The sequence below is a fragment of the Chrysemys picta genome, chromosome 2 (genome assembly GCF_011386835.1).
Source record: "Chrysemys picta bellii isolate R12L10 chromosome 2, ASM1138683v2, whole genome shotgun sequence".
Classification (NCBI taxonomy): domain Eukaryota; kingdom Metazoa; phylum Chordata; order Testudines; family Emydidae; genus Chrysemys; species Chrysemys picta.
Window position 1 is genome coordinate 268,815,502 of NC_088792.1, and position 24,605 is coordinate 268,840,106.

The following is a 24,605-nucleotide window of genomic DNA, read 5'->3' on the forward strand; positions in this document are numbered from 1 at the left end:
CTCCTGACTTTGACATGGCCAGGAAGAGATCCTCTTTCTTCTGGGCAGTCTTTGAAGACTGTTTATCCCTATGCCTATGAACGTGCCCCTTAATCTTATGGGAAGCCTCCTTTTTAGGCTTAACAGTCTTAGCCGCCGTCCCTGCACTTGTGCTTAAAGGGGCACTGACTGCTTGATAGGATTAATGTACCAGGGATTGGGGGTGGGGGGGAGGAGAGGCAGCCCTGGCCCCGATCTGACTGGGATCGCATTGCTTTCTCCATCAAGTAATTAAGCCTTGGTTCCTGACTCTCTCAAATTCTGGAGAGGCATCAGGCCGCCTTTTATGCGCTCAGTTTGGAGTACGAGGACAGCTATGGTGCATGTATGGACCAACGGCCACCGCTTACCAAAAATTCAAGACTCAGGAGCATGGTGCACATGCATACCCAAGTATGAAATAAACATAGGGACCATCACTCAAAGAAAAGTTGTAACATCATGTTTTGAAATAAATCAATTAAGTACATATTACCACCTTATCCAAACAAACTTGGTGAGAGAGAGAACTGGAGCCTGAAGCTAATTTACTATGTTTTGAATGCATTCCTACCAGAAATAAGATCTTTATATTAGGAACCTAAGTTTAAAAAGTTTCATGATCATAGTAAACAAACACTACTAAAAGCTTTTAAATATGTGGTTCCAAAATTTAACAAGTCCTTTTATGAATTAAAATCTGGACTGTAACTGATCTTTTCTAGGATTTAGTGGAAGGCAGAAATAGAAGGCCACCACCATTTTCATCAGGGAAAAAGTAAGAGCTATAATTATCTCAATCTTCAATTAACCAATGACAGTTATAGCAAGTTATTAGCTTATTTAACCCTACTTCAGTGTTCAGAAAATAGAAAGTATACATACTTTAAGATCTTCGTAGTCCACAATAAGAGGGGAAGCTGGCTCAGTGAGGATCTCTATGGCTTTCTCAGCACTGATGAGCTGCTGCTGTTCTACTTGAGAACGTCTACAACGGGTCATACGAAGTACACACACATCTAGGATGAAAAATTAAACTTTAAAAATCAGGATTTCTATCAAATTATCTGGATTAATTCATAGACCAAAGATCCAACAGTTCTGTTGAACTAGACTAGGATGTCCTCTCTCTCTGGAGTGCCAAAGGCAGGGCTTCAAAATGGAAATTGCACTGCCCAGTGATTTCCTGTTATTGGCATTTCCCAGTTTGAGATGTTTGGTTTGTGCTTCTTTTCCAGTACACACAAGAGGCAGTGCAGACTTCACCATGCCATGTCCCAAAAAACCCTCTCTAGATGAAAGCATCTAAAGCTGTAATGAAATGCTAAAATCTTATTAGCTGATTAAGCATAAATTCTTAACTGTATACATGGATTTCAAAGTGGCTAATGTAAAAATCACTCAAATGGTTTCTCAAATGGGAAAGACTGGGGAGAAAATCATAATTAGGTAACATTTATAGGCACACACAAATTACTATACTGAATCAGATCCACAGTCCATCTAGTCCAGTATCCAACACTGGATACTTCAGAGGAAGGTGCAAAAAAACTTACATGAGGCAGATGTGGGATAAATCACACCCTCCCCCCCAATTAATCCCTAGCAGTTAAACGATTTAAATACTGGAGCATAAGGCTTAATATCTCTTCCAAGAATTGTTTGCATTAACTATAACACCTCTGGATATTCCTATTATCCATAAGAGAGTGTCCAATCTCTTTTTGAATCTAGCTAAATTTTTGGCCCCAACAACATCCTGTGACAATGAGTTCTACAGTTTAATTGCATACTGTTTGAAAAAGTATATTCTTTCAAGATAAACAATCCCAGTCTCTACAATTTCTCTTTATATAAGAATTTTTCTATGCCCTTAATCATTTTTATCGCCTTTTTCAGAACCCTATAATTTTTTTTTTTTTAAGATGGCGTGATCACCACTGCACACAATATTCTAGAGCAGTGTTTCTCAACCTTTTTGATTCCAGGGACCTGCTTGCTGCTTTTCTAAACTGGGTCAGTGAAATCTCAGGGACCAGCGCTGGTCTACAGACCAGTCGTTGAGAAACACTATTCTAGAGGAGACTGCACTGTTGAGTTATACAATATTTTCCATATTATTCTCCACCCCATTCCTAATGCATCCTAATATCTTGTTTGCTTTTCTGACTGCAGCTATACATTGAGCAGAGGTCTTCACTGAGCTGTCCACAATGACACCCAGGTCCCTTCCCAAGTTGACACAATTAATTTAGAAAACTATAAGGTATACGAGTAGTTAAAAGTTCTGATGTGTCTCAATTTGCACTTGGCAAAATACGGTTACTCACCTTCTCCTAACTCGTGTTCTTCGAGATGTGTTGTTCATGTCCATTCCAACCAGGTGTGTGCGCGCCGCGTGCATGCCAGCCGGAATATTTTTCCCTTAGCAGCGTCCGTAGGGTCAGCCTGTGCGCCTCCTGGAGTCGCGCCATCATGGTGCCCAATATAGGGCCCTGATGACCCTTCACCCCCTCAGTTCCTTCTTGCCGGCTACTCCGACAGAGGGGTAGGAGGGTGGGTATTGGAATGGTCACGAATAACACATCTCGAAGAACAACAGTTACGAGGTGAGTAACCGTTTTTTCTTCAATTGTTCATGTCCATTCCAACCAGGTGACTCACAAGCCAAAGTTCAGGAGGTGGGGTTGGAGTCATCTACTGATTGGAGCACAGCTCGTCCAAGGCTGCATCATCTCCAGCCTGTTGTGTGATCGCATAGTGTGTCGTAAATGTGGACCACATTTTCACTCTGCAGATTTCCTGGGTGGGGACCTGCGCCAGGAATGCAGCTGAGGTGACCTGAGCCCTGGTGGAGTGAACAGTGATCGGCGGGGCGGTCACCTTCACCAGGTCATAACACTCCCAAATGCAGGATGTGATCCACGACGAGATGCGCTGGGATAAGACAAGAGGCCCTTCATTCTGTCCGCCACTGCTACAAAAAGCTGGATGAACTTCCGGAACGGCTTAGTCCTCTATGTCAGGGGTGGGCAAACTTTTTGGCCTGAGGGTCACATCGGAGTTGCGAAACGGTATGGAGGGCCAGGCAGGGAAGGCTGTGCCTCCCCAAATAGCCTGGACCCTGCCCACTATCCACCCCTCCCACTTCCCGTGGCCCTCAGAGCCCCCAACCCATCCAACCCCCCCTGCTCCTTGTCCCCTGATCATCCCCTACCCCCCACTCCCTGTCCCCTGACAGCCCCGATCCCTATCCACCCCCCCGCCTCTGACAGGCCCCCCGGGACTCCCATGCCTATTCAACCTCCCTGTTCCCCATCCCCTGACCCCGCCCCCCAACCACCCCCTGTTCCCTGTCCCCTGACTGCCCCTCAGGACCCCCTACCCCATATCTAACTCCACCACTCCCCGCCTCCTTACCATGCTGCTCAGAGTGGCAGGACTGGCTTATTGGAAAGTCTGGAAGGTGGGCGGGCGCAAGCCGCGCAGCCTGGCAGGCCGGAGCGCTCCCCACACAGCAGCATGGCTGCGGGGGAGGGGCTGGGAGCTAGCCTCCCTGGCCGGGAGCTCAGGGGCCGGGCAGGATGGTCCTGTGGGCCGTAGTTTGCCCACCTCTGCTCTATATAGAAGGCCAGCACCCTGCGTACATCCAATGAGTGATGCCTACACTCCCTATCGCAGGAGTGTGGCTTGGGGTAAAACACTGGGAGGAAGAGGTCTTGGCTCATGTGGAACTGGGAGACAACTTTAGGGAGAAAGGCCGGATGAGGCCTGAGCTGGATCTTATCCCTATAAAAAACTGAAAGGGGGCTCAGATCTAAGGGCCCTAAGCGCCGACGCTCTCCTAGCTGAGGTTATTGCCACGAGGAATGCCGCCTTCTAAGAGAGAGAGAGCAGGGAGCACATTGCCAGCGGCTCAAATGGAGAGCCTGTAAGCCTGGTGAGGACCAGGTTAAGGTCCCAAGCCGGGACAGACTGATGTGTTTACGGGAAGAGTCTGTTGAGGCCTTTGAGGAAACGGCTGACGATAGGGTTTGCGAAGACAGAGAAGCCATCTGCGCCCGGATGGAAGGCGGAGATGGCAGCCAAGTGGACTCGATGACAAGGAGAGGTCCTGTTGTTTAAGGTGAAGGAGGTAGTCCAGTATGAACGGTATCGGGGCGAGCATTGGTGACTGAGTGCGTTGCTCCGACCAGAGAGAGAACCTCTTCCACTTGGCAAGGTACATTGCCCTCGTAGAGGACTTCCTACTGCCAAGGAGAACTTGCTTGACTTGATACGAGCAGGTCAGTTCCGCAGTATTTAGCCATGGAGCATCCAGGCCACGAGGTGGAGCGACTCTAGGTTCGGGCACTGGGACCAATGGCAAGGTGAGCGGGGTCGCCATGGACATTTCCAGGAGTGATGTAAACCAGTGCTGGCGTGGCCATGGTGGACCTATCAGTATGACCCAAGCCCGGTCCCTGCGGATCTTGAGGAGTACCTTGTGGACCAGCAGTATCGGTGGGAACGCGTAAAGCAGGTGGTCCCCCCACGGGAGAAGGAAGGCATTCGTGATGGCCCCTGGGCTGTGATTCATGAAGGAGCAGAACAGTTGAAATTTCCTGTTGCCGCATGTGGTGAACAGGTCTACCTGGGGAGAACCTCAGAGATGGAAAATTGAGCTCACTACGTCTGGCTGGAGGGACCACTTGTGGCTGTGAAAAGTTCATCTGAGACTGTCCACCAACTTGTTCTGTACTCCGGGGATGTATGAAGCCTGCAGGTGTATTGAATGCTCTACGGAGAAGTCCCACAGTGCGAGGACTTCCCAGCACAGGGGAGAGGAGCGTGCACCCCCGTTTGCTGATATAAAACATCGCCGTGGTGTTGTTCGGGAAGACTTCAGCCATGTGTCCCAGCAGTTTCAGGCAGTTCCTTGCTGTGGTCGTGGGGAACTGCCTGAGGCCCCGTATAATGTCCCCTAGTGACCGGAACCTGGCTTCTGGGAATTATGCCCTGGCTTGGGTCTAGTCCAGTACTGCACCTATGAATTCTACCCTCTGCACAGGGGACATAGTGGATTTGGCCTCAAACTAGGTCTCCTTTTCAACGAGGAAGGGCCTTCTTATGAAGTCGACCTGATCCTCCACCTGGGCTCTGGAGCAGCCTTTGATCAGCCCGTCGTCAAAGTATGGGAAAACTTGTATCTGGCGGTTGCACAGGAACACCGTGATGACAGCCATGCATTTGGTGAAAACTCGAGGGGCTGCTGACAGGCCGAAAGGGAGGACGGCAAACTGATAGTGGCCGTTGCTCACCACAAATCTGAGGTAACCTCTGCGTTGTGGAACTATTGCTATTAGGAAATACGTGTCCTTCAAGTAGAGGGCGGCGTACCAGTCTCCTGAATCCAATGAGGAGATAATGGAGGTTAGCGAGACCATGTGGAACTTGAGCCTTTTTACAAACTTGTTGAGCTGCTGCAGGTCCAGGAAAAGTCTGAGGCCCCCCCCTTGGCTTTCGGTATTAGGAAATACCGAGAGTAGAAGCCCTTGCCCCTTAGCTCCTGAGGAACCTCCTCCACTGCCCCCACCGAGAGGAGGGACTGCACTTCCTGAATTAGAAGTTGCTCATGAGAGAGGTCCCTGAAGAGGGGCGGGGAAGGGGAGTGGAGGAGCGGGAGGGCACAGAATTGGATGGAATATCCCCTCTCTACTGTGCGGAGCACCCAACGGTGTGAGGTGATACGGGACCAGGCACGGTAGAAAGGGGATAGATGGGATGAGAAGGTAAGAGGGGATGGATCCAGAGTCCAAACTGGTGAGCTGTCCTCGATCGCACCTTCAAAAGGGGGGTTTAGGCCCAGGCGGAGGCTTGGGCTGACCAGAGTTCTGCCCTGAGGAGGGATGCTGCCTCCTCCTCCTACCACTCTTGCTTCGCCTACGAGGAGCATCCTGGTGGTTCTGCGGCTGGTAGGCTCGCGGAGCAGGCTGAGGGCTAAAATGCCTGCATTGGATAGCAGGCGTGTGAAGCCCCAGAGTCCTTCAAAACTGTGAAGTCTCTTATCAGTTGTTTCAGAGAAGAGGGACGAGCCCTCAAAGGGGAGGTTCTGTATAGCCTGTTGGACCTCGTGTGGCAGCCCAGAGACCTGCAACCAGGAACCCCGCCTCATCACCACCCCCATAGCCAGAGTATGCAAGGCTGCGTCCGCCATGTCTAAAGCCGCTTGTAGGGAGACCCAGGAGACCAACTTCCCTTCCCCCACCAGTGTGGAGAACTCCACACAAGAGTCTTGTGGCAGGAGTTCTGGAAACTTGGCCATCGCAGAGCAGGTATTTTGCCCATGTCTGCCTACAATGGCCTGCTGGTCAGCTATGCGGAATTGCAGGCCCCCTGTCAAATACGCCTTCCTACCAAACAGGTCCAGTCTTTTCGCCTCCCTATCTTTTGGGGTGGAGCCTTGGAAACCCTAGCGCTCCCTCTGATTGGCCGCATCGACCAAAGAGTCTGGGGAGGGTGGATATAGAGATGTTCGTACCCTTTAGATGGTAAGAAATAGCGCCGTTTGGTTCTCTTGGCCATAGGGCCAGAGAAGAGGGGGTCTGCCACAGAGATTTTATTGAGTCCACTACTGTTTTTAATCAGTGGCAGGGCAACCCTTGTGGACATCCTCGCTCCCTCGGATCCATCAACAGGGTTCGACTCCTCTGCCACCTCCTCTGCCTGTATCCTCAGGCCTTTGGCAGCCTGTTGCAGAAGCTGCTGGAGAACTCAATTGTCCTCGAGAGCTGGGGCCGCCGATGTCCCCACGACCACTTCATCCGGTGAGGATGAGGAGAAGACTGGCAATGGACCTTGCTCACTACCCTCAGCACCCTTTGGGTCTCTCAGCACACGGTATTCGAAAGGCTACGGTGCCGGTGGTGGGGGACTCGGTACCGTGGCCGGTGCAGGGGTTGCTAGTTCTGGTGGTGCTGAGCTTGTCGGTGCCGGAGCTAGAGCCCTTGGCAGTGCCGTTGACTGGAGGGTCGGTGCCAGAGCTGGTTGTAACAGCGGGGCTGTCACTTCAGTCGACGGTACCGGTGTCGGCAGTGCTTGCAGGAAAAAGGATGCCGAAGACACAGACGCTGACTGGGATCTTGGACCGTGGGCCTGACCCTGGCTCTGGTGGTATGCCCAGGGTGTCCAAAAAGGCCATTGGGAGGATGGTTGCCAGTGCTATGGCCATGGTGCCAGGTAGGGTTGGTGGCTCCGGCATGACCTGGACCTCCTGCTCCTCGATCTGCTGGAGCGATAAGAGTCCGCCTCCGACTCTGAGGTCTCCAAGTAGGAGGACCATGGAGGAGCAGTACCCTGAGTCACCGGTGAGTGGTGCCAAGGGGCCGAGGATTGGTGCAGTTCCTCTGTCTGTGCGAGCCATGCTGGAGATGGAGAATGGTAGGCCATCATTGCCCGTTTGCCCCTAGAGTGAAGGGAGCGGGCACGCAGTCACCAGCGACTTGTCCCTCCTTTCAGGGGAGGATGGCACCGGGAGGTGCATCAGGTCTCGGGCAGCCTCGAACGCCTTCGGCATCGATGGTAGCTGCAGGTGGTCGTCTTGGAGATCTGGGGACCGAGGAGGGTTCTGACTCGACTGGACCCTGGCTGGGGCAGGAGTCAACGATACCCTGGAAGGCTGCAGGGAAGAGGCAGTCTGTCCCAAGTCACTCACGGACACCGCTGACCCCTGGGGTTTCAATTGAGGGGACCAACCCCTCTTCTGCCTCTTCTTCTTTAACAGCACCGGGGATTGAGAGCGGTGCCACACCGAGGCCGGCTTCTTATGGCCTGAGCCGTGGCAGTGCTGAGGGGCCTTAGAGTCCTTGGTTGATGCCAATTCGCACACCGTCAGCGCCAGAGCACTCCACACCGATGAAGATGTACTGGGTGCTGGTTCGGCGGGTCCTGGGCTGGAGTGTGGCCGTAGCGCTGCCTCCATTAACAGAATGTTAAGTCTCTGTTGCCAGTCTTTGAGGGTTCTGGAATGGAAACCCTTACAGATTTGGCACTTTTCTTTCTGGTGACTCTCTCCGAGGTACCGCAGACAGGATGAGTGAGGGTCACTCTTAGACATAAACTTGCCGCAGTCCTCACAGAGCTTAAACCCTGGAGACCCAGGCATACCGTAGAAGGGGAAACGTTGTTGGGGGGGACGGGACCCCCCAAACAAACTAACTACTACTATTAAAGAAATAACTATTAACTAAGAAAACTATTTACACGGTATGCTGTAAGACACTGCTAAAGTGCTTGCTTCCAGCTAGCTGTCACTGGCAGTAAGGCGGAACTGAGGGGGTGGAGGGTCGGCAGGGCTCTATACTGGGTGCCATGAAGGCATGACTCCAGGGGGCGCCCAGGCCGACCCTATAGACGCTGCTAAGGGAAAAATCTTCCGGCTGGCGTACATGTAGCGCACACACCCCTGCTTGGAATGGACATGAACAATCACTCGAAGAAGAATGAAGAATTTCATTTGCCATCCTGTTGCCTACTCTCCTAGTTTGATAAGGTCTCTCTGAAGTTCCTCATAATCTATTCTCAACTTGACTAACCTAAATAATTTGTCTTATGTGCAAGTTTTGCTATCTCACTGCACACAAAACATTAATAAATATATTAAATAATATGGGACTTAGGATGGAACCAGGATGCACCCTACAATTAACCTTTTACCATGATGAAAACTGACCCTTTATTCCTATTCTTTGTTTCTGGTCTCTTAAGCAGTTTTTGATCTATGACCATACTTTCCCTCCAACACCCTCACTATTTAGTTTCTTCAGTAGACTTCTGTGCAATACATCAACTGGTTCCACTTTATCCACTACTTTATTGACACTATTTTTTTCAAATTATTTTTTCAACCAATATACCACCTATAGATCTAAGACTTACTGGTCCGAATTCCCCAGATCACTGCTTGTGCCTCTTCAATATAGACAACATTTGCTACCATTCAGTTTGCTAGTGCAGTAGCTGTTTTTGAGAGAGAGAGAGAGAGAGAGAGAGAGAGAGAGAGAGAGAGACAGACAGACAGACAGACAGACAGACAAACGCATTTTTGTTAGCAGCTCAGTCACTTCACACTTCTACTCTGGATTTTGACCAGACAGACATCTGGGATATAGCAACCAGTTATGGACAAGAAAGGGAAGGAAAAATAAGAAAGAGGGGAAAAAAAAAACTAAATGTCCCCTCCACTTCTTCCTAAAAATTAGTGCCACTGAAACTATCATTTGGAACATTGTATTTCCAAAGGATACTTCTGATGAGAACTGCATGCTGAATCTGTCATTTTATAAAGATGTTGGTACTGGATATATAAGAAAAATAAGGGAGGAAATAACGTACGTGGATTTTAATTAAGCATTTAATTGAAATCTCTCAATACCATCACTTGCCTGGATATGAGCTATACTGGATAAATTGGAATCTGGCTGAAGAACTACACACAAAGGGCTATTACAAATGACCAGTTATCGAGATGACAGAAATGTTTCTAAATAGATACTGAAAAGGGATCTAGGCAGGAGGATAAACAGGTTACTAATAAAATATATTAATTTGGGAAGAGACGCAAACATTTTTGAAGGCCAATAAAGATAAAGGAATCTAGGAGAAATTAATAAAGTGGATAGGAAAACAAAGTGAGATTTCAACTTGAAGAAATACATGTAAATACATCTGAAGATGCTAATCTGACGGTAAAAAATTAAGCCGCAGCAATAGAAGAAGAAAAAAATAAATCCGGATGCCTCATGAAGAGGCAAATTAGACACAAGTCTAGAAAACAGTAATGTCATAAGAGGCAGGGTAAGAATGGGTGGCTAATTAGACACGAGTTTGCACAGTGATATGGCAGCATAAGAAAGGCAAGGCAAGTTTGAAAAGAATACAAAGGCATCACATCACAGGACAGAGAGATAACAGTCCTATCTCTGGTACAACTCCACCTGGGATATCTGATTTAATTCTGGGCACCGTGTTATCAGGAAAATACTAATATAGTAAAAGGAACTGAGTGAAGAGCAACAGATGATTAGGCGCAGTTAGGAGGACTGATTTAAGAGTAAAGACTTTAAAATTAAACAAAGTTAAACGTAGGGCTTGGCTATACTTGTGAGTTACAGCGCATTAAAGGAACCCCAGGCGCACTAGCTCACTACCCGTCCACATTGGCAAGGCACGTAGAGCACTCGGACTCCACAGCTAGAGCGCTCCTGGTACTCCACCTCGGCGAGTAGAACAACATTTGATGCTCCCCTGCTGGAGCACCCCAGTGTCAGTGTGAACGAGGTGTTGCATTACTGTGCTCTAATCAGCCTCTGGAAACGTCCCATAATCCCCTTAAGTCAAGTGGCCACTCGTCATTGTTTTGGATATGCCCTTTGAAAGGTCCGTTTGACAGCCGGCATGCTTATCTACTCCGAGACAAAGCAACCATTACTGTGGAATGCTGTGAGTGTGAGAGAGAGAGAGAGAGAGAGAGAGAGAGAGAGAGAGGGGCAGGCGGGGGGAGGAAGGTCTGTTGCTGTCTGAACTTACAAGACAGCATGCTGACATGCTCTCAGCCCCCCAAACCTACTCTCTCTCCCCCCATACACACAACACACTCCCTGTCACACTCCACCCCACCCCCCCATTTGAAAAGCACGTCGCAGCCATTTGTATACTGGGATAGCTACCACTGCTCTCTCTGGCCATTGCAAGAGCTGTTAATGTGGCCACGCCAGTGCGCTGTCAGTGTGGACAGACTACAGCTCTTTCCCTATTGTGCTCTACGAAGGCTGGTTTAACTCAAAGCGCTCTACATCTGCAAGTGTAGCCATGCCCATATGGTTGGAACATTTATAAAAATATCTGAAGGATATCAACATTAAGAATGGAAAAGCATTATTTAGAATAATAAAAATATAAAGTAAAATAGGATGAAATTGAGAAGTTTAAAATTAATAAATGTACAATAGGAAACAATATTTCATTAATAAGAAGAGGGAATCAATGAGCTATTAGGTCTTTTCATCTCTAGATTCTGTGATTGTTCACTTACCATTACAATCTCTCTCTTCAGAGTTTTCTATTATTTGAGAATTGGGAATTTCTCCATTACATCCTTCACTTTCCCTTCTCAGTTCTAAAAGTACAGGAGTCTTATTGGTTTCCTTTTCAGATCCATGCTTAGCATTGTCCCAGATGGCTCTCTCTTTCCCACCTTCTGCCTCAGATTTGTTTTCACAACCATTTGTCTGCCGTTCCTGAAGAGCAGTTTCCCCTTCTTCCACTGAAGAATCACGTGTGACCTCAGCTTCAGTCTGATCCACACTGGAATCATGATTTTCCAGCAACACTTCTCCATCACTCTCAATTTCATCCTGCTCTTCCTCTGGAATTTTGTTCTCTTTATTGAACTGAAAAATCTTCCTCCTCTTTTTTATACTACCCAAGGACCACCTATTCTTTCTGCGAGGTTTTTTCTTTGATAAAGCTACAAGAGAGTTAAAAAAAACGAAAACAAACCACAAGAGTAACCCAAAAATATTTGTCAAAATCATTTTTCAATATTGATATCTACATCCCAAGTCTTTCTTACTTGATGAGCAAGAAAAATGACCAAAGAGAAGGTTACTCACCACGTGCAGTAACGGAGGTTCTTCGAGATGTCTCCCCCTATGGGTGGCTCCACTGAAGGTGCGGCAGTGTCCCCTGTGCCTGGGATCAGAGATCTTCGGTAGCAATGCCCATTGGGCTGCACACGTGCTCCTCCCCATCTCACGCTGGAGATGGTATCTATATATAGCGCTGTGCAGTCCAATTGCCCTCTATTCCTTCTCTACCACAAAACTTATCTTTGAGCTCTGTAGCAGAGGGGAAGAGGGCAGGTAGTGGTGCACCCATAGGGACACACATCTCGAAGAATTTCAGTTACTACACAGAGTGGGTAACTTTCTCTTATTCTTCAAGTAATGTCCCTATGCGTGTTCCACTGTGTGACTGGGGCTGGGGCTTCAGAGTGGTGTCCAATAAGAACAGCATCAGATGCCCTAGTGGGGCATCTGATGCTGCATCATGGGTAAATGTCTAAAAGTGTCTGCGCATGCCCAGGTGGCCGCTTTGCAAACATCAGTGATCAGCACATTGTTGAGAAGGGCAATCTAGGTGAAGAGAGAGTGAGTGGAATGCGCTCGAGTTCCGGGTGGAGGTAGCTGGTTGTGCAGTTGATAACAAAAAAAGGTATATGCACTAAGAAATCCACTCGGAAAGACGTTGTTGAGATACAGCAGCTGCCTTTGATTGTTCGGTGGTTGAGAGGAATAAGCATGGCGTTTGTCTGAAAGATTTTGTTCTATCAATGTAAAAGGCTAATGCTCGCCTAACGTCCAAGGCGTGTAGCGTTGCTTCAGGTTGATTGGTATGTGGCTTCGAGAAGAAGCAGGGATGGTGGATAGGTTGGTTCAAATGGAAGGACGACAGCACCTTACGTAGGAATTTTGGATGTGTGCATAACATGACCTTATCCTTATGAAAAATTGTGTATGGGGGTATGCCACGAGAGCACCTATTCCTCCTATTCGTCAGGCAGACGTGATGGCTGTGAGAAATGCTGTTTTCATGGAAGGATGAACGTAGGTGCACATTGCCATGGGCTCAAACAGTGGTCTGGGGAGACAGCGCAAGACAAGGCTGGGATCCCAGGGTGGAGAGGGATGTCGTACGTGAGGGTAAAGGTTCAAAAGGCCTTTAAGGATTCTCTTCATGAGCTGAGGGTGAATACAGAATAGCCATCTATCTTGTGGTAGAATGCTGTGATGGTGGCCAAGTACACACAAATGGAGCTTGTGGATAGGCACAATCTTTTAAGATCTGGAATATAATCTAGAATGAGAGGTAACGGGGAGTTCATCACCGAGACATGAGTGGCTATGCACCAGGATAGGAGTATTTCCCATTTTTGGAGATAAGTATGGCGAGTCGTGTCATGTGTGCTATTTAAGATAATTTCTTTTACTCTCTGAACAGGTCATATCTGAATTCCAAAACTATGAAGGAGCCATGCCTTTAGATGAAGGAGACATAGATTGGGATGGAGGATTCAGCCCATGTCCTGCAGGAGGATGTGTGGAATCAGTTGCAGGGTTATCGGAGAACATACCGTCATACGTAGGAGGTAAGGATACCAAATTTGTTGTGGCCATGAGTATGACTCCGGCTCATTCCACTTGTATTTTGTGAAGTACCTGGAACAAGAGGGGGAAAAAGGTGGAAAGGTGTAGAGTAGTTGAGCATCCCACGTAACAAGAAAGGCGTCTCCCAGAGACCCATGGTCTAGACCTGCCTGTATGCAGAATTGAGGGCATTTGGTGTTCTCTGTTGTGGCAAAGAGATCTATGTGGGGAAATCCCCAGCAGTTGAATATGTGCTGAAGAACTCTTGTCTCTAGGTCTCACTTGTGGTCTTGTGATAATTGTCTGTTTAGCGAGTCTGCCATGGTGTTCTGGTGTCCAGGCAGATATGTGGCTGAAATGTTGATGTCGTGGTGGATACACCAGTTCCACAATTTTAGGGCTTCCGAGAATAGCAAGCGTGACCTCACTCCGCCTTGTCTGTGGATGTAGAACATGCAGGTGATATTGTCTGTCATTACTTTTATGGCCCGAAGTCAGATTAGTGGTAGGAAACGTCGGCACACATTGTGAACAGCTCGGAGTTCTAGAATCATAGAATCATAGAATATCAGAGTTGGAAGGGACCTCAAGAGGTCATCTAGTCCAACCCCCTGCTCAAGGCAGGACCAATTCCCAGCTAAATCATCCCAGCCAGGGCTTTGTCAAGCCGGGCCTTAAAAACCTCCAAGGAAGGAGACTCCACCACCTCCCTAGGTAACGCATTCCAGTGTTTCACCACCCTCCTAGTGAAATAGTTTTTCCTGATATCCAACCTGGACCTCCCCCACGGCAACTTGAGACCATTGCTCCTTGTTCTGTCATCTGCCACCACTGAGAACAGCCGAGCTCCATCCTCTTTGGAACCCCCCTTCAGGTAGTTGAAGGCTGCTATCAAATCCCCCCTCATTCTTCTCTTCTGGAGACTAAACAATCCCAGTTCTCTCAGCCTCTCCTCATAAGTCATGTGCTCCAGACCCCTAATCATTTTTGTTGCCCTCCGCTGGACTCTTTTCAATTTTTCCACATCCTTCTTGTAGTGTGGGGCCCAAAACTGGACACAGTATTCCAGATGAGGCCTCACCAATGTCGAATAAAGGGGAACGATCACGTTCCTCGATCTGCTGGCAATGCCCCTACTTATACAGCCCAAAATGCCGTTAGCCTTCTTGGCAACAAGAGCACATTGTTGACTCGTATCCAGCTTCTCGTCCACTGTGACCCCTAGGTCCTTTTCAGCAGAACTGCTACCTAGCCATTCGGTCCCTAGTCTGTAGCAGTGCATGGGATTCTTCCGTCCTAAGTGCAGGACTCTGCACTTGTCCTTGTTGAACCTCATCAGGTTTTTTTCTGCCCAATCCTCTAATTTGTCTAGGTCCCTCTGTATCCGATCCCTACCCTCTAGTGTATCTACCACGCCTCCTAGTTTAGTGTCATCTGCAAACTTGCTGAGAGTGCAGTCCACACCATCCTCCAGATCATTAATAAAGATATTAAACAAAACCGGCCCCAGGACCGACCCTTGGGGCACTCCACTTGAAACCGGTTGAAACTAGAAGGTTAATGTGCATGGAGGATTCTGCCGGAGACCACCTTTCCTGCATTGTGTGGGTCTGAAGGTGTGCTCCCCAACCAATTAGGGAGGCATGGGTTGTTAGAATCAGGGATGGTGCAGGTTGGAGAAAAGGGACCCCTGTTCAGACGTTCTGGGGTTGTGTCCAGTGTAGAGTCCTTGGTCTTGATAAGCATGGTTAGGAGTTTGTGAAGACTGCGTCTGTGAGGTACGTACACTGTGTAGCCGCACCTGGAGACAACACATGTGCAACCCGGCGAGTTTTACCCTGAACGTGGCTGCTGCCAAATGGCTGAGCAGCTGGAGGCATGTCTTGGCTGAGATCGGTGGGCTGTTTCTCACAGTGGATACGAGGTTGACTATTGTAGAAATCTGTGAGCTGAAAGGAAGGCTCTGGCCTGTATTGCATCCCGGTGTGCCACAATAAACTCCAGATGTTGTACTGGTGACTGTCAATTTTTGTATGTTTATTTGAAGGCTGAGGTTTGAGAAAAGGTCCATTATCTTTCATATGGCATGAATTGCATTGGATTCGGATGAGCCTTGACAAGACAGTCACTAAGTATGGGAATATGCCTTATTTGCATAGGTAGGCTGCACTGTGAGGACTGTGGAGAATACTCGGGGGGCTGTAGAGAGTCCAAAGGATAGTACAGTAGAACCTCAGTTACAAACAGCTCAGGAAGGGAGATTGTTAGTGAACAAAAACGTTATGGTTGTTCTTTCAAAAGTTTACAATTGAACATTGACTTAATACAGCTTTGAAACTTTACTATGAAGAAAAATGCTGCCCCCCCCGCCCTTTTTAAAAGTAGTTTACTTTTAACACAATACTATTCTGTATTTCTTTTATCTTTTTCGGTCTCTGCTGCTGCCTGATTGTGTATTTCCAGTTCCAAATGAGGCATGTGGTTGACTGGTCAGTTTGTAACTCTGGTGTTCATAACTCGGAGATTCTACTGTACCTTGAATTGGAAATGATCAGTCTCCAGGATGAATCTGAGGAATATAGTCTGTGAGCAAGGTGTACAATGATGTGAAAATACATATCTTGGCGGTCAAAGGCTGAGAATCAGTCCCCCTGTTCCAGTGCTGGGATAATGGTTGATAGTGTAACCATCTTGAAGCATTGCAGTTTAATGAACTTGTTGAGATTTTGTAAGATTAGGATTGGTCTTCATCCTCTGGATTTCTTTTTGATCAGAAAACAGTGGGAATAAAAACCTTTCCCACTGTGTTGGGGGATTAGACCAGTTCTATGGCTCCCAGTCACAGAAGGTGATTTATTTCTTCTCGAAGAAGGTGTTTGTTAGAAGAGTCCCTGAAGAGGGATGCAGAGGAGTGGTGGGAGGGATTGGAATGGATTACACTTCGTTGATTATTTCCAGGACTCACTTGTCCGAAGTGATTTGACCCCATGATGGATAAAAGGGGGCTAAATGGTCACCAAACTGGTGGGTTGTTAAAGATGGCTGCAGCAACTGGAACGGGGGAGGCTTCTCGGGGCCTCAACCAAACTTTCAAAATTGTTGTTTAGAGAGTTGCATGAGCGGTAGGTCCTTGAGGCGGCATTTGTCTGTGCTTCAGTGAGGGTCTCTGTCATCTTCGTTGCATGTCATACTGACGATCAGGGGTGAAAGGTGGAGGTCGGGATCTCTAGGTATGCTGGTATTTCACCCGACATCTCTTCGGCACTGGTGTATATATGCCGAGAAAGCAGAGAGTCACTCTGGAGCCCTTTCGAGAATGTAGGGACTCATTCTTGCATTCGGCATATAGCTTGGAACCCTCAAGGGTAGCTCTTCAACTGCACTCTGAACCTCTTTAGGGAATCCAAAGAGGTGAAGCCATGACACTCTTCTCATTACCATGGCTGTTGCGATGGAGCGAGCAGCCTTGTATGCAGAATCCAGGGAAGTTTGTAGTGCCATGCGGGCCAGAAGATGTCCTTCAGACAGGAATGCCTGGAATTGCTCCTTCTTATCATCTGGCAGATGTAGACAGAAGTCCTGTATTTCAGAATAGTTAATTTTATTGTATTTGGCCATGAGAGCCTCATAATGGGTGATACAAACCTGGAGTATCGCAGAAGAACATGCTTTGTGACCGAACAAGTCTAGTTGCGTCCAGACCCTGTTGCGGGGGTGTTGTCCTGGGGTGGTGTTGGACTCCTTTCTTGTGTACTGCATTGATGGCCAGGGAGTTTGGAATAGGATAGGGAAAAAATTTCTAGATCCTAACGGGGACATGGTATTTTTTGTCCACTCGCTTGCAGGTTGGTGGATGGACAATGGAGTCTGCCAGAGGACCCTGACAGGGTCTAACAGAGCCTCATTAATAGGGAGGGCTATCTTTGCCAATGTGGAGACGTGTAGAATATTGAGCAGCCTGTGTTTTTGCTTTCGACTTCCCCAGTGGGATCTGGAAAAATTCTGCAATTCTGTGGAATAGTTCTTGAAAGTGTCTGAAATCTACTGATGTAGGAGATGGTAGCATGATGGTCCTCATTAAGGGAAGAGGAGAAGTGAAGTGGTGGTGTAAGTTCTTCCTCCGTTTCTTCCTGTTCCTCCATTGGTACTGGATCGACATCACGTGGTCAAGAGATGGATGAGAATGGCGATCATGTGTGTTTCTGGCTCTGCTCTATGGGTGTTTTGGGAAACTGCGTCCTGTACATAACCCATGGATCCCAGTAGCGCCAATGTGGAAGAATTGGCATGTGGGGTTGCATCCATGGGGGACTCTACCAGGGTCCTGGTTTGGTTCCAGGCTCTGGATAACGTGGACGAGCAGAGGATTGTCTGTGTAGGTGTTCTGGAAATGTGGGTAGAATGGAGTACTCTTCATCTTCTTCCTCCTCGCTGGGGAAGGGTGGAACGGTTTTCGGTGGTGAAGGGGAGTAGTGTTGTGACTCCGGGGAAGAAGCATGAGCTATCAGGAGCTTGCTACAGAGAAGCGGAGACTCAGGTGTATCAGAGATGACCAAGTCCCATGGATATCTGTACTCCTGTGGAGCAGACAGGAGCATCAATTGGCACCGGTGGTTGTCTGGAAAGTGAAGGAACTATCAGTGCCAAGGGTGGGGTGTATTCCTTTGAGCGGCCAGTAGATGGTATAGATTGTTTGCCTGGTGCTGAGAGCCTCATTGGTGCCAAGGATTTGGTCGGGCTGAAGCACCCAAGGTTGTCTTGGATGAGGCACTTGGTACCATTTCAGAAGCTCTTGCACTGTGGTTCTTGGTCCCGAGAGACACTGTGTCCATCTGTGGTCCTGCTCATTTAGGATCCTTGGACTTCTGTTTATCTCCAGTACCATATGTACCCAGATAGTCATGGGAGCTAAGTTTCACCTCTGATGATGTTGAGGCTACTGACCTCGTAAGAGATGGCTCTCTCTGATGCAGCTCCTTGGAAGGCGATGTAGTGGCCTGTTTCTTCCCGTCTGAGCAGGAAAGAGGATTTCTGAGTGGGGTTCAGCTGATGACCAAGCCAAACGTGAGAGCTGCGCTGGAGAGGTATCAGGGCTGGGGTCTGAAGCTGGCCACAGAGAACTTTCCATGAGAAGAAGTTTCAGTCTGAGTTCACAGTCCTTTCGGACCCAGGTGGTCAAGCTGATGCAGCAGGTGCACTTCTATGCACCGTGGCCCTCACTGAGGCAGTGGATGCACCGTGAGTTAAACTTCGCTCTGGGAAAGATTTCCCGAAAAGAGAGGCAACTCTTGAACCTGAGGGATCCCAGCACAGTCCCAAGAGGGGTGGGGGAGAGCTCTCATTTTGGGAGGATGGGAAACACAGAAGCATAAGGTAACGGGGAGGGACGAGTAATTGAAATATATATATATTTTTTTAAAAGGGGAGAAAATTAATGGAAATGGCTAATAACTACTAATGTAAGGTAAGTTAATGCGAGTATCTCTAAAAGTTAAGGAGGTAGCTCCTGATTTGTCCCAGACCAAAGGCTGTTGAGAAGGAACTGAGGGTGGTTGGACCGCACAGTGCTATATATTGATGCCACCCACGGTGCAAGACAGGGCCCAATGGGCACTGCTATCAAAGATCTCCAATCTCAGGCACAGAAGGTGCTGCTGCACCTACAGCGGAGCACCCATAGGGACACTACTCAAAGAAGAATTTAAGTATTTTAATGCTAGACCTGTCTTGACAAGTCACAGGTTTGCTATTCGATTTAAAAGCATTAAAAGTTAATTATGCAATAGCATTCACAAAATGTTATCAGTATGTGGGGAGAATTTTTATATGTTATCATAAAATTATGTTGGGAGAATTCTTATACGTTATTAAATTATATGTAGTGACAAACAAAATAAGCACTTTACAAAAACACTGAATAAGACCCATTGTTTTGCACAAACAGTTTATGCCACTGTCAAGACAAAAAATTGGGACCACTATTCAGGTAAGCGCAGATGTAGATAGATCGTTAATAAGACAACCAAAATCAGAACATCTCATGGAGTAGGTGGTTTTATGGGCTGATTTGAAGAAGTGACTGCAACTGTACAAGGTTTAGGAGTCCTTCTACTGGACACTTTCCAGATTGTATATGAAACTCTACCCAGAGTTACTTAACTTACATGGAATGGAGTTTGCTTATGTCTTCCATAATGGAAGGACCCTTTGTCTTGATTGAGTGCAATACCAAAGAACATAAGTGAAATCCTGTTCCCAGTTAAATGAATGGGAGTTTTGCCATTGGACTTCAGTGGGCCCAGGATTTCACAATATATCGTCTAATCTGGTTTACACCTAAATTGAACTGGAAGCTAAAAACTTATTTGTGCTTCAAGTCCTTTTCACAGTGTAGGGAAAAGGTGGTGAACATGAAACTGTTTTCCCTTCAGACATCTACAGCTTATGCTCCCACATTCATTTGCTTATTTTGCAGCTGTTTAGTCATTCTTGTTTGGGGTACAGTAAAAAGCAGAGACTTGCATTACAAGGAGTATTATGGCTCATGCTTGGGGGAGGAGAGGAGGGAAAGGTCATGGCAGGGAAGAAAAGGATTAAGGCTGTCTCCAACTGAAAGAAAGATTTGAGAAGTCTTCAGAAACTGTTAAAATGGAAAATTTTGTTTTAAGTATGGACATGCTTGGTCAAGTTGTGAAAACTCTTATTAAGAGACTACTTGCCATTAGAAAGGAAAGGTGAGCTGGAATCCACAGGCATAGCAGGTATCTTCATTTTTTCACTACACTCAAGATCCAATTTCTTACATTCAGATATGGAGCTCTGCTTTGGCATCACATAATAGTAAGATGGAGCATATTTTGAAGAGCTGCAACCTTGAAATGAAAAACAGTTATACAGTAAAGGATTGTCTGTTTCTTGATACAGATATTTAGACAAACTTTATTATCCCTGGCATTAAACACACACCTCTTTTCTTGCGAGACTCCTGAATTTCTTCACACAGTTGTTCAAAGTCTTCATCCATTTCTTCCTTGACTATTGCATATGCTGTATCTCTCAGAGTACAGGCTCTATGTCTGATGAGACGATCTGAAAGTTATGGACAGAACTAAATACTTTCCAACAATGCTCTTTGCTTTTATCACAGACAAAAGTCCAGCTCTTCGCTATTAATTACATTTGTGTTTTGAAAAGATTGTTTCAGTTTATAATTTTAGCATAACATATGTAATAGGATAGCAAAAATTAAACCAGAAGAAAATGCTAAATATCAGTTTAAATTAGCATCAGATAATTCAGGCCCAAAGTTTAATACAACAATACTTAAAATCTAGTGAGCAATGTTCCCCAGTGGACATTTAAGTTATTTAATCCACAGTATTAAAGCTACAGTATTGTTACCCTATACATTTTTAAAGGTTGTTTACAGTAATGGAATAAAATGAATCCTCACCTCCTGGGTCTCTATCTGGATTGTACTCTAAAGCATTGCTACAGATTAGATCAATATCTCTCAGATAGTCTCTTGCAGTCAGATATTGGTGCAGGTCAATTTTACAGATAACGGTTGAAAGATCCATTGGCTGTTTGATAACTGTGACATAATCGGGTACCTACAAATAAAATATAAAAATGTGTTCAAAAGCTTTGTAATTAAACTTTCTTCACAGCTGACAAATTAAGGATCATACACCCTCAGTTAAATGAGTTGCCCCAAACAATGCTGAGTATATATGCTGTTTGTCTGCAGAAGTTATTCAGATTTACTATGAGGTTTCTTGAAAATGGAAATTATATACAGTTTCCAAGTTCTTATTTACACTGAAGATGAAATCTGGTGTTATTTTACCATATATTTTTGTTGTATTGTAATGGTTTCATCGTTACTTATTTCTAAATAACTTATAGTTGGCATCTAATTGAGATGCAGCATATTTAATCTGACATTTTCTTTATCAGACATTCAAAGTTTTAACCCTTCTCTCCCTCTAACTATATTTCTAAGTTCAATTTTCTTCTTTCAAGAGTTGCAAGTGGTTCCCATCATTTCATAAAGTAAAAAACCCAAAAAAACTAAACCAATTACCTTCATCGCCCTTGAGGGAAACTAGATATTGTACTACCTAGCTCAGCAATGAGATTCTCCTCAGCTTCTCTCATAGACTAAGGCCAGAAAGGACCATAACGATCATTTAGGCGGACCTCCTGCACAAAACCTTACCCATCCACTCTTGTAATAGAGGACTCAGAACTTCTGGTTAAGTTACTGAAGTCCTCAATCTTTATTTGAAGGTTTCAAGTTACTGAGAATCCACAACTTACTCTAGTTTAAGCCAGCAAATGACCCAGGCCCTACTCACAGAGGAAGGTGAACCCCCCCAAGGTTTCTGCCAATCTGACCTGGGGGAAATTCATTCCTGACCCCAAATATGGTAATCAGTTAGACTCTGAGCATATGAGCAGGACCTACTATACACCTGGGAAAGAATACTCTGTACTAACTCAGAGCCCTCCCCATCTAATGTCTCATCTCCAGCCATTGGGGATGGGGATATTTGCTAACAGCAGTGACAGATAGGCCATATGCTATTGTAGACATCTCATCATACTATCTCCTCCATAAACTCATTAAGCAGTCTTGAAACAAAGTTGTTTTTTGCTCCCAATACTCCCCTTGGAAGGCTGTTTCAGAACTTCACTCTTCTGATAGTTAGAAATCTTAATCTAGTTTCAAGCCTAAACTTATTAATGGCCAGTGTATATCCATTTGTTCTTGTGCCAACATTGGTCCTTAACTTAAATAACTCCTCTCCCTCCCTGGTATTTATCTCATGTATTTATAGATAGCAACCACATCTCTCCCGTCAGCTTTCATTTGTCGTCTTATAAGGTAGGTTCTGTATTCCTCTGATCAATCTAGTAGCCCTTTTCTGAACCTGTTTGAAGTTTGAATTAATCTTTTTTTAAACATGGGAGACCAGAGCTGCACACAGTATTCCAGATGAGATATCACCAGTGTCTTGTAATACTTCCTTATCTCTACTGGAAATATCTCATCTGATGCATCCTAGGATTCCATCAGCCCTTTTCACATCCGCATCACACTGGAAGCTCATAGTTATTCTGTAATTAACTAATATACCCATGTCTTTCTCCTCTTTTGCTTCCAACTGATACATCCCCAGCTTATAGTACAAATCCTTGTTGTGAGTCTCTAACTGCATATCCCATCTGGAACATGTTCCTGGGGGAATTCTGCGCCATTGTGCAATGCAGAAATTAATGTTATGTGCAGAATTTCCTTTTCCTCCTGCAGAAATGGGCTGCAGAGCTCCTGGTTGCCACTAGGGGACACTGGACCAGGCAGAGACAACACTGCTGGGGGCAGGGGGAGGTACCCGCAGGGTTGCCTGCAGCTGCAGTACTCCAGCACACCCTTAAGGAAGGGGGCAGCGTGCAGGAAACTCCCTACAAGCCTAGGACCCAGGATCAGGCTGTTTCTCCTTCTGGATCCTGAGATTGGGATGGGGGGGTTGGTTTGCAGGTGTCTGGGCTGGGGGGGGGCAGGTTGGCTCTGGGGAGGCAGGTTGGCTCTGGGGAGGTGGGCAGTTCAGGTGTCTGGGCTGGGGAGCACCCCACAGCTGGGCTCTGGAGGAATAGGGTGTGTGGGTGTCTGGTCCCCCTGCTGGGCTCTGAGAGGGAGGGGGCAGAGAAACAGGAACTAGGTTGTCGTAAGGGTTTCCTTAACTCTATACTCCTGGGGGAATTTTTTTCGTCTCTGTGTTGTTACAGGCATAACTGCTGATAGGTATTTTTGAAATAAATTACAAAATAATTGAAACTAGTGTGATTACAGTGTTATTTTGAGAAATAAAACATGCATAATTTTAAAATATTGTGCACAGAATTCCCCCAGGGGTAGGAAGTGTATCAAACACCTTACTGAAATCCAGGTAGATTAGATATATTGCATTTTCTTCGTCTAGAAAATAGATTATCTTCTCAAAGAAAGATCAGGTGGTCTGACATGACCTACCTTTTGTAAAATCATGTTGTATTTTATCCTAGTTACCATTTACCTCTATGTTCTTAGCTACTTTCTCTTTCAAAATTTGTTCCAAGACCTTGCATACAACTCAGGTCAAACTAATGAGCCTGTAGTTTCCCACATAACCCCACGCCCCTTTCTTAAATGTAGGTACTATATTTGCAATTCTCCAGTCCTAGGGTACAACTCTTGAGTTTACAGACTCATTAAAAATCCTTGCTACTAGGCTTGCAATTTCACATGCCAGTTCCTTTAATATTCTTGGATGCAGATTATCTGGGCCACCCAATTTGGTCCCATTAAACTGTTTGAGCTTGACTTCCACCTCAGATATGGTGATTTCTACCTCTATATCCTCAGTCCCATTAGCCACCCTGCCATTGTCCCCATGCATTATTCTTATTAAAAACTAAGGCCAAATATTTGTTTAGCTGTTGAGCCATGCCGAGGTTATCTTTAATCTCTACCCCCCTCTGTGCATAGCAGTCACACTTCTTCCTGGTTTTCTTTTTATTTAGAAGGCTAAAGAATCTTTTACTATAGGTTTTAATTTCCTTTGCAAGGTCCAACTCTGTTTGGCTTTTAGCAATTCTCATTTTCCCCCTACATTTTCTGATCTCCAAGTAGTAGCCTTCCTTTCTCTCCTACTTCCTCCATTAGAGTGGGAGCATTACTGATGTTCTTCATGGTGCTCAGTAGTCCTTAAACTACGCTCCTCTCTCCCTGAAGCATGTACATATCTGAAGACTGCTAAGCCATTTGTAGTCCATCTTCCAGGGAAAAAAGGTAATAAGGTCAACTTGTGTCCTCAGTGAGACCAAAATAGCCACAACTTGTCATTTATTACCTGCTGAATTTTGGTCCAGAGCAACTCTGGAATTCTGTGTCCACTGTTCTCTTATGTAATATTGCACTCTCTTTCTTAGGCAAAGATCTGGATATATTAGACCCACATAGAACTTTGAAGAATGCAACGTTTGCCCCTAGTATCAGAAAGTTACTATTTGGACTCTATTCAGTCCTTAAAATCACAGTTGCCATTTGAAAACACTGCACTTACTGCTGAACTTTGAACATGCTAAAACAGATAGTGTAGTCTTAACACTTCTGTTGACTGCTGGTTCCACTCTTGTTCCCACAGAAATGACTTATGGCCTACTAAAAGTAAGGAAAGCTTTAAGTTTTCTTTTTAACTAAGAACAGTATTAACAACTCTCTTCTAAATAAAGAAAGCTATATTCTTTTTACTGCTGTTACATACATGCCTACATCAAAACCTTTCTGCTGATCAAACCATGGTGGCAACCAATTTGAGTTTCAAAAAGGCAAGGAAGGGTCTTTTACTGAATGCTAAA

The 24,605-nt window shown here is 46.1% G+C and overlaps 1 protein-coding gene across 6 annotated transcripts in view; it reads right to left on the bottom strand.

The window, feature by feature from the left end:
- Positions 1-24,605, bottom strand: part of ATAD2 (ATPase family AAA domain containing 2) — a 101,041-nt gene that overhangs the window by 10,881 nt on the left and 65,555 nt on the right. For 4 of the 6 annotated variants that reach the window (XM_065586089.1, XM_065586090.1, XM_005288771.4 and 1 more), the window contains exons 22-26: positions 20,656-20,815; positions 20,169-20,291; positions 19,922-20,074; positions 11,090-11,524; positions 904-1,037 (exon numbers count right to left, since the gene is read on the bottom strand). In XM_065586089.1, the coding sequence (XP_065442161.1) occupies positions 904-1,037; positions 11,090-11,524; positions 19,922-20,074; positions 20,169-20,291; positions 20,656-20,815 (1,005 nt within the window). The remainder of the gene's footprint in view (positions 1-903; positions 1,038-11,089; positions 11,525-19,921; positions 20,075-20,168; positions 20,292-20,655; positions 20,816-24,605) is intronic. The other 2 variants (XM_065586091.1, XM_008165172.4) reach the window with 1 other exon arrangement.